The sequence below is a fragment of the Diaporthe batatas genome (genome assembly GCF_019321695.1).
Source record: "Diaporthe batatas strain CRI 302-4 chromosome Unknown Contig00008, whole genome shotgun sequence".
NCBI classification, from domain to species: Eukaryota; Fungi; Ascomycota; class Sordariomycetes; order Diaporthales; family Diaporthaceae; genus Diaporthe; species Diaporthe batatas.
This window is the reverse complement of record NW_025408555.1, coordinates 1,164,364-1,178,679: the sequence shown is the minus strand read 5'-3', so window position 1 is coordinate 1,178,679 and position 14,316 is coordinate 1,164,364. Positions and strand designations below refer to the sequence as shown.

Here is a 14,316-nt window from a genome sequence, read left to right as displayed (position 1 = left end):
GAAGATACCTTCCTGTATTAGTGCGCTAAGTTGTGCCGGTTCGGGCCGGCGCCGTTAGCCCGTTAAAGGTTAAAGCCATTATAAACTATAGGCTACCTAGTCTTAACGCCATTAAGCATTATATATAAGGTTACTATATAACTTAGGTAAGTTAGCTGAAATAGGTGAAAATAAAGCTACTATTCCCCTAACTAGGAATATATATAGGTTCTAGTTCTACTTTATAAGTAAACACCTATCTATTAGCTCTATAAGTAAAACTACTTAAAAGCAATCACTTAGCTAAATTAAGAGATAATTAGATAAGGTAACTATACTTTATTATTTAGGTTTATAGTTCTAATAACTTATAAATAGAAAAAGAAATAGTTATTAATAATTAAATTTATAACTATATAAAGATAGATCTCTACTTTAAGAAGAAGTTATTAATATCTAAAATAGTTAATATATTTCTAAAAAAACTAAAAGATTATAAACTTAATTTAAAGAAAATTAAAATCTATAAGAATCTTAAACTTAAGCTTAAGGGCTCCCCTTTAAATTTAACTCCTTTAAAGAGAAAAATACTAAAAAGGCTTAAAAAAAGGCTTAAATAAGGCTAGATAAGGTTATAATAATATAATATAGTTAAATAAAAAACTAGTTATAAAATCATAATTATAAATCTTTTAGCCTTATACTTAGGAGGGGGATATATAATTATATATAAAAAGTTATTAAAGGCTTTGCATATAAGTAATAGGGGGGAGAAATAAAGAATTGAGTAGAAGAATAATTATGTAGTGTAAAGAAAAACATACTACTGTGACTGAACCTGTGGATGTGAGACAAGTGGTTTCGTTCTTAATCCGCATGTATGCTGAAGACCCCTTCACATGGAGGTAAACGCTTTTAGACCCTGCCTTTTAAAGAAACAAAATCCTAACAACGGGTGTACGAAGAATGAAATGGACCGTATGCCTTCGGGATGTATACGGACCAAGAATGAAACCGCGTAAGACAAGCCAGACACCCCTCTTGTCTCGGTAACCCAGGCGGCGCTGTGCCACCGCGGCTTGGCTGACGGACATAAGCCGGACTTTCCTTATTCGTCGCGTTGCACAGACTACTACCCTAGGGTACTTAAGAGGCAGGCAGCGAGGCTCTTCAGTTGGTAGAGGACTCGTAAAATTCAGTGGTTGATCATGTCCAGCGGCAGATGAGTAATTCTTTCCCACATCCCTCACCCGCCGTCTCACCCACTTTGACCGATTCACGCGGACGAGGCACCAAATAAATTGGCTCTATAATAGAGCCACGACGTCCAAGTCGTACAGGATATATTGGATGTGTATTATTGAGGTGATGTTCTCCACTATCAATTTCCAAGATGGCACCCGCACGTCCTTGAGCGCAGCCGGAAGTGAGGCAAAGGACACGGCCGTGCCGAGTGCGCCGAGTGCGCCTCAACCTTCGGCTGGGCGCAAACGCAGTCAGGTGCCACGCGCCTGTGAATCGTGTCGTGTACATCGTATCAAATGTGACAACCACCGGCCGTGCCAGAATTGTGCAAGCCGTGGTGCAAAGTGTAGCAACCTGGGCCGGTCTAACATTCGTACCCTACCAGAGGCTTTTCGGTAAGTACATGCATATTATATGCATCATTTATCTTCCGGCTCTCCCTTGCCCGCAGCGCCCTCTGGGGGAAGAATATTCACCTTCCCATATTCTCGACCTCTGAATTCCCCACCGCCGTGTGGAACACCTCCATCTTAGCCAACTGCCCAACCATCCAACCATCGATTTCAGGCTGATGTTTCCTGTCCAGAGAGGCCGAGCGGTTGAGAAATCTTGTTCGACGCCTCGAAGAAAGGCTAAGTGACCACGAGCCAAATTTTGACAGTCAAAACGCCTTGCAGTCCAGATGGCCAGACTTAGGCCTGGGGACTCACACCTCAACCCCAGATCAAGGTCTCCAGAACTTAGCTGAACCCCCTGCTTCTCGTGCAGCATCGAGATGCCAAGACCCAGAGCAGGCAGGCCTCGCAAGGAGCAGAGGGAATTCGGAATCTGCGAGTGAGAACTCAGTGATGCGGCAAGAGCACCACGCAAACAGTGAGATCACCGTCCTCTGGGCCGGCGTCTATTCAAACACTGCTCGCTCTCCTCAGAAGACATGGTATGGGCCATCCTCTCTGATCTACTTCATCAGCCGTATGGACCATTTCCTCAATGTCTTGTTTCGACAGCCGGGCTCGGAGGGAAGCATGCAACTCAAATCCGCCAGCAAGGTCCTTGATGGCATTCACGATGGCCCCAAGCCCATGGGGAACCAAGATGGCCGCGAGTCTGACGCGTTGCGCGAACCAAACGAGCCGAGCCGCCACGGATTCGAATCCGTGAAGGATACCCAAAGCGCAGACTCACACAACGCCGTCACTTGTACTGAGAACCTTACGCCTACACAGGAGGAATATTTTCTCAACCTTTACTGGCAGTCTTACCACACCTCCATGCCCATCCTGGACGAAACAGAGTTCTGTGCCCACTACAAATCGCTACGGATGCCTGCTAGGAAACATCGGAAACCGTCGGCTCTGGTAGACATTGTCGTTGCCCTCTGCATGCAATACGGCACTGCGATTCAGCCTGCGCAATGCGGAGAGGCGCAGGCTGCTTCCCGAGACATGGAGACGGAACTCGGAAGCGATGACTCTACCATTGCCGGCAGATGGCACTACCGACGAAGCCAGGCACTCATGGCCTCCGAGCTGGAGAGCCCGAGCCTCAGCACCCTGCAGTGCCATATCCTGACGGTCATCTACCTGTGTTGCGCATCCTTCCAAAACATGGCCGACAGTACCCTCGCCGTAGCCACTCGGACAGCGACCATGCTGGGCCTCCACCACGAGCCTGGCGCCGACCTTCCCCAGAATGAGCGGGAGCAGCGAAAGCGGGTCTGGTGGTGCCTGTGTGTCCTCGAGAGCAAGACGAGCATGAAGCTCGGCCGGCCTTTCCTCTTGGACCTTGACCGCGCGACATGCGGCCTGCCCAAGGATAGCCAAGACGTGGGCGGGTCCTCGTTCGCCTCCCCGGGAGACAGCGCAACCTGGCTCACGTTCAACCTCCTCAACATCAAGCTCGTCCTGGCTGCACGATCAGTATATACTCCTTTTTACCGGAATCAAGTTTCCTATGCCACCAGGGGCGCCGACACTCCTGCGGCGACCTTGACAGGCGAGGCAGTGAACATCACCGTTTTCGACGAACCTCAGGTGCTCGAGATACATGCCCAACTCTTTGAAACTCATATGAGGGCTTTAAAGAATTGGGTGTATGAAGTTCCCTCTGCGTTGAAGACTAAGCGCAAGAATGGCGGTGAAGCTCTTTCCACAGACTTGTCACCATTGGACATCGAGGTGTTCGCACCAACGTGGCTGAAGAGGCAGAGACTCCTGCTGGAGCTCCTATACCACAACTTGTCATTGAGTCTCTATCGACCGTTCATCTCACTACTGCCAGTGCCACCATCTCCGCCGAGTCTGCATACGCCACTATCGACATCTCAGCCCTCCAGTGCTTCTGTCCTCAGCGCAAAGCACGGTCATGCCACAGTCCATCCAACTGTGTCCGACGCCCATTCAGATAGTGCTGCGAGACATGCTATGGCCCTCACATATATTATGCACCAGGTCCTGCGCTCCACGGATCTCCTTGCAGGATGGAATGAGGCATTCCAATGGCAGTGGAACGCAGCATTGACCTTGGTGGGGTATTTATTAGCGACTCATCACCGCAGAGGAGAAGTACCCGCTGACAGTGGTCTTTCGGCGTCGGCGGCAAACCTGACCGCCAACCTTTCCCAAAATTCATCGCCGATCCCACAGGCATCATCGATGAATAAGGAGAGATCCACCACCGCTGCTTTGGCACGAGAGGCCTTGGACCTTTGCGTCGACGTGATGGATATCTTTGCCACCAACTTTGCAGTTGCCTCGAGCGCGGCACATGTCCTCCGCGAGCTGAGGTCCAAGGTGGACAGCATGAAGGAGCAACAGTGGCGGGCCGGCGCTTCGTATTCTCCGCAAAGGCAAGCAGCACATCCTTCGGCGCAGCAGCAACCGCCGTCTGATTTGCATCCGTCATTGCGTCAGGGGCCAGCGAGGATGCGGAGGGAGAATCTTCGCAGAGGCTTCCACCAGTTGGGCCCTGATGCGGTTTCCCGAGGCCATCTTGAGCACATCGAAACCTCTTCAGAAAGGGCGCTGGATTCTGAAAGCGCGACCATCTTCGTCAATACGACTGACCAAGGCCATCCCGCCGGTCCGCCCAATAATCATTCAGCAGGCAATTCTGTGTCTATCTGGGTCGACAAAGACGACGAGTTTGCTTCGGGAGACATGTGGATGCTTGGAGATGATCGCACTCAGAGCGAAATCGGAAATTCTAACATTCCATATAATGCCTCCTCTCTACAGACGCTGGGGCAACAGCAGCAGCAGCAGCCGGCTGGGGATTGTTTCCATCAGACGTCGATGGATATGGCCCTTGCTGTCGACTCTTTCCACAGTCTGGAGATGTTGCAGCCGAGAACGAATTACTCTGAATTCAATGAAGAGTGGTTCTCCATGAATCTGTGAACTCCAGTCGGCGGGCTCGGATGGGTTGGGGTGGGGCCTTTCAAGAGGGTGTCAACTAGAGAAAACCACCAGACTAATAAGCGGGCTACTATCCCACATTACATAGAGGTATCGGTAAGAACATACTTGTTTCGAAGACACTATCACAGCCTCCCGATCAATTCGGTGTGTACTGCACATGGTATAGATACTCTATCGTCCAACATACTTGGGTAGGCTCAGGTGCACAAAGGTAGAACTATATTAGACACTACTACCTCCATTGACTACTGATTTTTGTCTCACATTATGCTCAGACTATACTTAAACCCTCAACAGGGCTGGAGGATAGCGTACTGGCATTGAATAACCATGCGCATTACCTCAAATTATACCCTAGGGTATGCAGCAGCATTCGCTGCAAGCCTCAATCTACCTTAATCCATCGTTATGACTGCTCGGAAACGAACTGAGCCGCTCAACATCGCATCTAGATGAAATGGATTAGTGGGCATGTTCCTAAGCATATGCGCGAGATATTCGGTCCCGAATAAGGGGGTCAACATCCTGGTGCGTTACGTACTAAAAGCTTCATTCGCTTTGTCAAGTGGAAATTTCTCAATCATGCAGTTGATTTTCAGGAGGTCCGTGAACGCGATCGCCTCTTCCGAATCGTAGGCATGACCACACGGCCAGGATTGCACTGAGACTCCGTACTTGAGCTGAATCCTCGCGTTAGCAACGGGCATGGTTTGTGCGCATCCGAGGTCGGTGGCAATGGAGGCTTCTGGAGAAAGGGGATGGGGACAAGTACCATTACACCGGTGTTCACAGTGAGATCCCCCGGCACTGGCAGCACTGCATGTCAGCTCATCATCTCATCAGTGTCAATGTCTGTGGCTTCATCTCGCGTACCTGACAAGACCAGCAACTTGCCCAGGATACCAAGCCCGCTCAGTAAAGGGGCGATGGATTCTGCAGTTGGTGCCGTAGCCATCGCAAGACTCGCCCGACCAAACCGCTGCAGCGCCTGGCCCGGGTCCTCCTTGCCTGCATCTATGTACTCGTGGGCGCCGAGCTGACGCGCAAACCTCTCCTTGTCGGACCCCCGCGAGATGGCGACGACGCGGAAGCCCATGCGGCTGGCGTACTGGATGGCCAGGTGGCCGAGCCCGCCGAGGCCCTGGACGGCGACCGTGTCGCCCGGCGCCAGGCCCGCGTGCCGCAGCGAGTTGAAGACGGTCATGCCGGCGCAGAGGATGGGCGCGTACGCGGCGGCGTCGACGTGCTCGGGCACGCGCGCGGCCGCCTCGGCGCGCAGGGTGCAGTACTCGGCGTAGCCCCCGTCCCTGGTCTCGCCGTTGATGACCTGGTTGTCGCACATCTGCTGCCACCCCGTCCTGCAGGCCCGGCACTGGCCGTCGTGCCCGCCGTGCCACCCGGCGCCGACACGGTCGCCGACCTTGAACACCTCGACGCCGTCGCCCACCGCCGCAACACGGCCGATGATCTCGTGGCCTGGGACTATGGGGAACCCGCCGCCCATGATGTTGTTCTGGGCGAACATGTCGGAGAAGCATACGCCGCATGCCTCGACCTTTACGAGCACCTCGCCCTTGATGGGGAGCTTGAGATCTGTCGTCTCGATCGTCAGGGGCTCCCCCTGCTCTCTGAAGACAGCACGCTTATAGGTCTTCGGAAGTGTCATATTGTTGTTCTGGGCGTCGCACGATAATGCTGTCTGACGTTAGAGGATTGTGATATAAGCTGGTCTTGACAACAGTCGAAACTCGGGTAGCTGAGGCACAAGCAACGCACCGTTCAAGTCGACTAGAATTTGGGGACGGGGTTGCTCGGGAAATCAACAGATGAACGATCTACTCTATTTGTATCATCGTCCCAATTGGCAACTGACATAGCCTGGCAGTCGGTACACATGGTGAAGTGCTGGTTATTTTGGAGCCAACCCAGGGAACTCCAGAAGGAGTTCCGGAGTGTCATATATTGTGTACCAGCACACCCACTTCCGTAACGTGGGTAGACCCAATTCTAACCACCGCCCATCTCGAACACTCCCCGGCACTCACGAACAGCAGCCCTCCGGAACTCCAAAAGAGCTGTCATCCACCGCCATGGTAGTTGCATCATTCTTTACAGAAAACGTGGCGTTGTTGTGGGAATAGATGTACTAGTGGTGTGATGTTGCCTGTGCCGTGACTGTCTCAAAGGAGTTCCGGAGTGCCGGTTGCTGAAATTGGCTAACCGCTTTGGAATTGAAATGACAACTAATCGGACTATTCTTTTGTACAGCAGCTAGATGGTAACACAACATTCCTCTTCGTCCAAAAGGGGTTTCGGGGTGGCATATTGCTCCGAATTGACGGTTTCGCGAATTTTTCTTTCTCGGGCGCACGAAGGGATGTGTGCGTCTCTCTGGGTGGTGTAGACGGTCGCGCTTGATGGTTTCGTTTTTGGTCTTAGTAATGGTCAATTTAAATTGTACTATAACTACCACTACGGCCCACTCCACCATGGCCTCCTGAGAGTCAAAACTTAGGTGTGAGCCTGAAGAATTTTAGACTCCACATATTCCTACAGTCACCAAGTGAGTAACATTCTTTGAACGGAGCTATCTCTCTTTTCTCGCTGGGTTGCCCGTTTTATTCTGTGTGAGCACTGTTCGCATCAAGCCTTTTCCAACCAAAAAAAAAAGTTACAAACAGCAATGGCAACCTTCGTAGCTCCGCCGAGGCTCAGCAACACAAGGAAGGACGAATATGCGGCGGAACCTGAGAGAGCGGAAACAAACACATTGGCCAATCTCGATGGCAGCAGCCGAAATGACAACACTACAGACATTCTGGACGTCGATGCCGAAGCCATGTCCCCGATCAGCTCAGAGGAACGCAAGATAAGAGGCGTGCGCTGGCTGCTTGTCTGCTTCGCCATCTTCTCGGCCAATGTCCTGTATGGACTCGACACGACAATCGTGGCCGACATCCAAGGAACGGTGTCCGAGACCTTCGACAATGTCACCCAGCTGGGTTGGTTGGGTGTCGGCTTCACGCTCGGCTCCACGGTGGCGATCCTGCCATTGGGAAAGGCTTATGGCAATTTCGACAACAAGTGGGTGTTTACTGCCTGCTTGGTAAATTTCGCCGCAGCTAGTGCATTATGCGGTGCTGCACCAAATATGAATTCTATGGTTGTGGGAAGAGTCTGGGCTGGCGCTGGCGGTGCAGGCATGTATCTCGGGTAAGCTCTATTGAACCGCTGCATTAACTGTCCTTTCCAAACGATTTTCTTTTAGATGCTAACGACTCAATCTCAAGAACTTTGAACCTCCCCTCAGCTCTATGTACGCCGAAGGAACATCCTTTCTACGTCGGAATCACTGGATTCGTCTATGGCAGCGGCTGTATCTTGGGTCCTGTCGTTGGAGGCGCGTTGGCTGATAGTTCAGCAACTTGGAGATGGGTGAGTATCACTGGGACCATCACCTTCTTATGGTGCCTAGGTATCCCAGCGTCGAAAATGCGTGATATAACGTCCTGACTAACGTTTGTCATACTCGTTCAGGCGTTTTACCTCAACCTCGTCATTTTTGCTGCCATGTCTCCGATTTACATCTTCCTGGTTCCATCGATCCCACGTGGTGAGGCGCCCATCCTCCAAAAAACCAAAGCGATTGACTGGTTGGGGATTGTTCTTAACACGGGCGTCTATACGAGCATGACGTTGGCCCTGATATTCGGCGGCGCCATCTGGCCATGGGGCGACGGCCGCGTCATAGCGCTTTTGGTGATCTTCGGAACCCTGACAGTGGCCTTCGTGATTACACAGCGCTTCAACATCTTAACGAATCCTGAGCAGCGGCTGTTTCCATGTGACTTCCTTCATGATAAGCAGCTGATTTTGCTGTACATTATAATGGCTTGCGGAGGCGGTGGGCTCTTTGTCTCTGTCTATTACATCCCTCTCTTTTACCTCTTTATTTATGGAGACTCCGGGACAGAGGCCGCAGTTCGCCTACTCCCATTTATTTGTCTCTATGTCGTCACCATTCTGGCCTGTGGCGCAACAATGGGCCGAACAGGATATCATATCATTTGGTTCGTCGTCAGTGGCTTGTTCCTTACGGCAGGAGCGGCCTGTATGTACACGGTTCATGCAGAAACGTCCCCCTCGAATATCTATGGCTATGCAGCGCTTCTTGGCCTGGGGATGGCTACCAGTCAGGCAGGCTATGCTGTCGGTGCCCAGCGTGTGGGCTCGAGCCGGGCCGCGGAGTTGATTCAGTTCCTGAACATCTCTCAGGGGTCCAGCCAGCTCATTGGCCTTGCCATTGCCAGCGCACTGTTCCAGAATTACACTTTTAACGGGTTGAAGAGCATTCTCGCTGGCCAAGAGTATTCAGACTCTCAAATTCAAGGGGCCATCGCCGGGGCAAGGAGCGATCTCCTGGCTAGTCTGTCTCCAGACCTGCGAGCGCGGTGTCTCGGTGTTATTGTCGAAAGCATTGGGAAATGCTGGATTCTTGTCATTGCCGCAGGATCATGTTACACATTGAGTTCCTGCTTGTTGACGAGAACTCAGTCTGTTCATACGAAGAATTAGATTTCACGGCTTGGCAAAAGTTGGATAACTAGTTACTGGGGTTATTTCTTTTTATAATATTTATAGTAACTATACTATGGTGCACGATTTTCAAATAGATCTTCCTTGTGAAAATTCCTCCTCACGAAGGCTCTAAGAATCCCCCATCACAATATTTTGAAGTCTTTGCTCGAATATTTGTTCCGATCCCCGTGCGTTAGGTATCTTCCAAAGCGTCTGTAAGTGGATTAGAAACGCAACCACTTTTCACTTTCTTAGGGCCACCCCCAATCCCATCGCTTAGAGACCCAGGTCTGCTTCCAGCCATTATTGACGTAGTATGTGGTAGGCGCTGTGTTGAGAATGAATGTCGGAACTTGCTGTTTAGAGACCTCCCCCCGCTCGAAGATATCGTTACCTCAACAGAATGCCCTGCTGTATTTGTTCAACTGGTACAGATGTCTGTCTCATGGTAGTTATCTACAGCTGTTCCCTTCAAACCATTCACTAAAATTGGATAGTGTGCTCCAATTTTGTTTGTTTCTGCTGCGCCGCATGGGTAGCGTTTCTGCCTAAGGGCTTGGGGTGATCATTGGTTTTGTTGCTTGCAATGCTGTGTAACCACTCCAAGTTTGATTGATCCCACATCACGTGCATCGTCCTGCCAGCGAGGCTTAGCCGTGGCAGTGCTGACATCTATCCGTCCGCTGCTGGCATGTCGGCTGAATCTTAGAACTGGAATCATCACAGTCTGAAAGTGTCAAGATCATAGTCCTTCGGCCATCCATAATGAGCTTCGGCTTCGGCGTGGGCGATTTCATCGCCGTCCTCGAACTCTTTGAGAGAATCGCCCGAGAGATACGGCATTATCGCGGGGCACCACAACACTTTCAGGAACTACAGGCCGAACTGGGGCTGATGAAGAGCACCCTCTCGCACGTCCTTCAGCTGCAACCGCAGGCCGAGTCGCCAGAAGAGACAGCAAGCATCGAGCAAATCCGCGCAATCGCCTTGCACTGCCAGCGGCCGCTGCTGGACTTTGTTGAGAAGCTGCGCCGACGAGAGCCTTGCCTTGGCCACTTCAAGACCACAAGCACACTCGCAACCGTCGGTGCCAGACTGCACTGGACGCTGATATCCCGTGCCGACGTTGACGATCTCCGCCGCGTTCTCTTGTCTCAAATGTTGGCCTTGAATGTGCTGCTAGGGACTCATCAACTGTATGCTCAAATGCCCTTCCCAAGATTCCTGATATTAAAGGTTTAATAGAAAGTGTCTCCATTTGCTCAAGCCTGTCGTCACCAGCATAGCCGAGCGCCCCGATGGGAGCAATGAAATAAAGGCTATCTCGGAGAAGATCGACGTCTTGGGCGAGTTATCAAAAAGGGCACCTTCTGCTATAATGGATCTTAGGAACCTTATTGTTGGTCAGAATACGGTATCGACCACCCAAATCGCTACAATAGGCCGCAATTGCGACGAGATCCGTGACAATGTCACCTCGCTCTCACTCTCGGTCACTGCCGGCAAACGCTCAAATAAGAGACTATCACGTGCACTCATTCGCCTTTTCTCAGTCATTGAAGACATCAGGGCTCTTCTATTCAGGCAAGTCGCCATGCAAAATAGTTCAGATTCTTCCAGAGTCGATTCGATGCGCTCTAACACATCGCTTATTAGCCTTCTACAGTACTCTCGGGACGCACTTGAGACAATTCAAAAGAACGCGTTGGTTTCCACTTGCTCAGTCAATTTCTGGCGCCGAATTTCGCTAACCCTCACAGATCGATGCTAATGAGCATTCAGGCCACAATGCGCCGCATAGCCGAGGGAATCGAGTCAATTCCACTGCACTTATCATTACCCATTATACGCCTCGACGATGCCTTGGGGGAAAGTTGGGCACTCCCATTCCAGGCTTGCACAAATTATACGGTATGAGATCAACTCATCCAGACAACTAATTTCTGACCAGAATAGGCATTTCAAAACGTCCTCCAAGCCGTAGTCTTCCCCAACAGTCGCCCAGGCTCAAATCTGGCCCGATCAGATATGTACGCCCTCACGTTCGCTCGGTCGATCACTACCATCCACAAGGATCAATGGTCCCAAACTGTGAAGCCAGGTGCCCATATTCAACAGGCGATGATAACTGCGGACGATGGACGTTGTGAAACCGAACTGTGTTCATTTAGAGGATGTTACGGACAAATGTCTGACTCTATTGTCGGAGATGACAAAACTGAGAGAACATGGTATTGAACCTACTCCGAGCACAACCATTCAAAGAAGCTGACCAAATATGCACGCAGCGGAAGATGCGGGCGCTCTTCCATCATTGAATTGGATGATAGCATATTCGTTGCCCAAGACCGAAGCAAGCCTGGTTCATCGTCAACCAGGTTTCCAAACTCGGGTCGTCCCAGACCAAATTACGCAATAAATTCGTCCATGCCTGTAAAAGATGCAACGCAGGCACTTCCAAGAATTGAAGTAGACGAGTCAGCCAGGTTCCGTCGGACCATAACCTACAAATTTCGAGCGATGCAGACTCTGGAGGAAGCACTAGAAGCAATATCAAAGGACAAGCTTGACGCAAGAGCAAATCAATTCATGGGCTGGTGGTTTCTAACACAGGATGACGATACAGAGGGCGCTATAGATCACTTTGAAATTGCGATCAAGTCTGGTATATTTTGTCATTTCTCCACTGTCACGGCCAGAAGCTGATACTTGAGACACAGGAATCCAGGACACCGGTCAGACGTTCTACTTACTTGGCAGAGCTTTCATGAAGTATCGGGATGATCGTTATCCTCGAGCGGCAGAAAACCCCCACTTTACGGATCAAGCATTTGGGAATTACAAAAAAGCCGTTGAGACACGGCGCCTCGTATCTTCTTATTGGCTGTCAATCGCTGTCTTGTACTACGTGGTGAAGCAGTATCGTGACAGCCTGGATTCTTTGTCCCGGGCTGCAAGGCTAAATCCAATGGCCTGGGAAGTCTGGTACAATTTAGGTGTTTTGGTGAGTTCGGATATACATGGGGATGATTACGTTGAGGCGCTCTAAACTAATAAATGACTTCAAAGTACAACTATGTGGGCCAAACGATAGATGCGTTTGGGGTGTTTTTAAGGTGTGTAGAACTCAATCCGAAATGTAGCCGCGCTGTGATAAGGATGTCCAGGCTTCAAGAGCTTTAATCCGTATATATCCTAAAGATGTGCACTCCCTTTACGTAGTAGTAAAAGCTTTAAGACCCAGCCTTTTAAAGGAACACAATACTAACTTAGAACAACGAGTACACGAAGAATTGAATGAACAGTACGCCTTCGGGATGTCTACGGATCAAGAACGAAACCACATAAGACAAGCCAGCCACTCCTCTCGTCTCGGTAGCCCAGGCGGCGCGTACAAAAGTAATCATGTGCGGCCTCCCTCAGGCAGCGGAAGTGATCGACTGCCTTAGCCGATTCCTCCATGGGCTGGCCGAGCTCCTCTAGATCCGGACGTCCCTTCTCATAGACCTCCCACTTCGCGTAAGTAATAACCTCATGCTTATCTTCAGGGTTACCTACTTTTAGATGGTGTATGTAAGGGCTTGTATCGATATCGTGGTAGATGGTAGCCTCCTGATTTTCTGAGAATCCGGGGTACGGAGGCGGTCGTCTAATAACGAGGGATCCCAGGCTGTTGATACGGATGCTCACACTAGGTCACGTCTGCGTACTCTACTGGCCGGACCTCCAGCATCTTACAAATTTGGCTGTGGAAGAGAGGGGTGAAGACCGCAAACGTAGGGATTCTCATGACTGTATGCAGTGCGCAGGTTTGACGCGCTGGAAGTTCTCAAATATCACAAAGTCTGCCCAGGTTATACTCGCCGTCGGGTCACAAGTTCGGGTATTTCCATATATGCGAGCAGTACATGGTCGCCGGAAGCGTCTTTGTTCAGAATGGCCAGAAGCTTTAGTGGTATATTTCACGGACAACTCCTTAGCCCCCTGCTCTATCCTCCCATAAGTCAGCGCACCGGTCTACACACAACCCCACCAACACATACAAGTTATCTATATCCTTATAATTAAAGTTATTTAAATATATACCTACTTTATAAAGGTATCTTAAATTATATAAATATAAAAATTATACTATTTAACTTATCTCTTTCTTCTATACCTAAAAGTATATCTTTTTTTATTAAAGTTAAATTTTTAATTATTATAATTAATTATTAAGTTAATATTAATAAAAATAAAGTATATAAAATATATTATATCTCTTAATATTCTTATTAATACTATATAATAAGTTTTATAACTTATAAAGATATTAATTTTATTTATTAAAAATTATTACTAATATAGAAATATCTTTTAACTAATTAGGCTTTTATTTAAAGTTATTTTTATATTTATTTATATATAAACTTTTTAATACTTTATTAATTAAATTATTAATAATAATTAACTATTTAATACTTTTTTATTTTTATTAAAAGATATTAAATATATAATTTTAAAAAATCTTAAAATAAAATATTTAAAGTTATATAAATTAATTATAAATATATAAATAATATTATATTTAAATATATTAAAAGTTTTTTTAATTATTTAAAGATATTAAAATTATTAATATTTTTAATTAATTTTAAAATAATATAAATAAAATTAACTTTTAAAAACAATAATAATAATTCTTTAATAATTAAATTTTTAAAAATAAGTTTATTATTAAAAGTTAATTATTAATTATATTTAATTTATTATAATTAAATATTATATAATAAACAAATAATTAATTTTACTTTTAATTATTTTTATAAAAATAATTTAATAATAATAATTTTTTAAAAGAAACTTAATTAATTTAAAACTAAAACTTTATAATATTAAATATAAATTAAATTAATAATAATATTAATTTATAATAACTAAAACTATTTATAAGCTTTTACCTACTCTAATAACTTTAAATAATAATAAATATTAATTTAATAGTTATAAGTTTTATATAATTAAAGAGTTTATATAAAAGTACTTTTCTTATTAAATATAACTTATTTTCCTCTTAAAATATACTTTCTATATACTTTAATTATTTAATATTAAA

At 47.5% G+C, this 14,316-nt stretch overlaps 4 protein-coding genes across 4 annotated transcripts; 3 read left to right on the top strand and 1 right to left on the bottom strand.

The window, feature by feature from the left end:
* Positions 1–1,985: 1,985 nt before the first annotated feature.
* KVR01_007421 (uncharacterized protein) lies at positions 1,986–3,631 on the top strand (the record flags this gene model as incomplete). The annotated part of the gene is made up of 2 exons (XM_044781355.1): positions 1,986–3,463; positions 3,505–3,631. Exons 1-2 carry the CDS (start codon positions 2,073–2,075, stop codon positions 3,629–3,631), a joined length of 1,518 nt encoding a protein of 505 aa, XP_044643674.1. The 5' UTR covers positions 1,986–2,072.
* A 1,407-nt stretch (positions 3,632–5,038) lies between these two features.
* On the bottom strand, positions 5,039–6,309 carry KVR01_007348 (uncharacterized protein; the record flags this gene model as incomplete). The annotated part of the gene is made up of 4 exons (XM_044788544.1): positions 5,039–5,091; positions 5,185–5,385; positions 5,517–5,988; positions 6,052–6,309. 4 exons carry the CDS (start codon positions 6,307–6,309, stop codon positions 5,039–5,041), a joined length of 984 nt encoding a protein of 327 aa, XP_044643601.1.
* Positions 6,310–7,326: 1,017 nt separating this feature from the next.
* Positions 7,327–9,969, top strand: KVR01_007182 (uncharacterized protein; the record flags this gene model as incomplete). The annotated part of the gene is made up of 5 exons (XM_044782438.1): positions 7,327–7,856; positions 7,934–8,078; positions 8,181–8,724; positions 8,776–9,200; positions 9,931–9,969. The coding sequence occupies 5 exons, from the start codon at positions 7,327–7,329 to the stop codon at positions 9,967–9,969; spliced, it is 1,683 nt and encodes a 560-aa protein (XP_044643435.1).
* Positions 9,970–9,986: 17 nt separating this feature from the next.
* Positions 9,987–12,270, top strand: KVR01_007429 (uncharacterized protein; the record flags this gene model as incomplete). Its single annotated transcript, XM_044793601.1, has 7 exons — positions 9,987–10,417; positions 10,467–10,805; positions 10,878–10,925; positions 10,982–11,132; positions 11,178–11,452; positions 11,510–11,886; positions 11,942–12,270. 7 exons carry the CDS (start codon positions 9,987–9,989, stop codon positions 12,268–12,270), a joined length of 1,950 nt encoding a protein of 649 aa, XP_044643682.1.
* Positions 12,271–14,316: the final 2,046 nt, after the last annotated feature.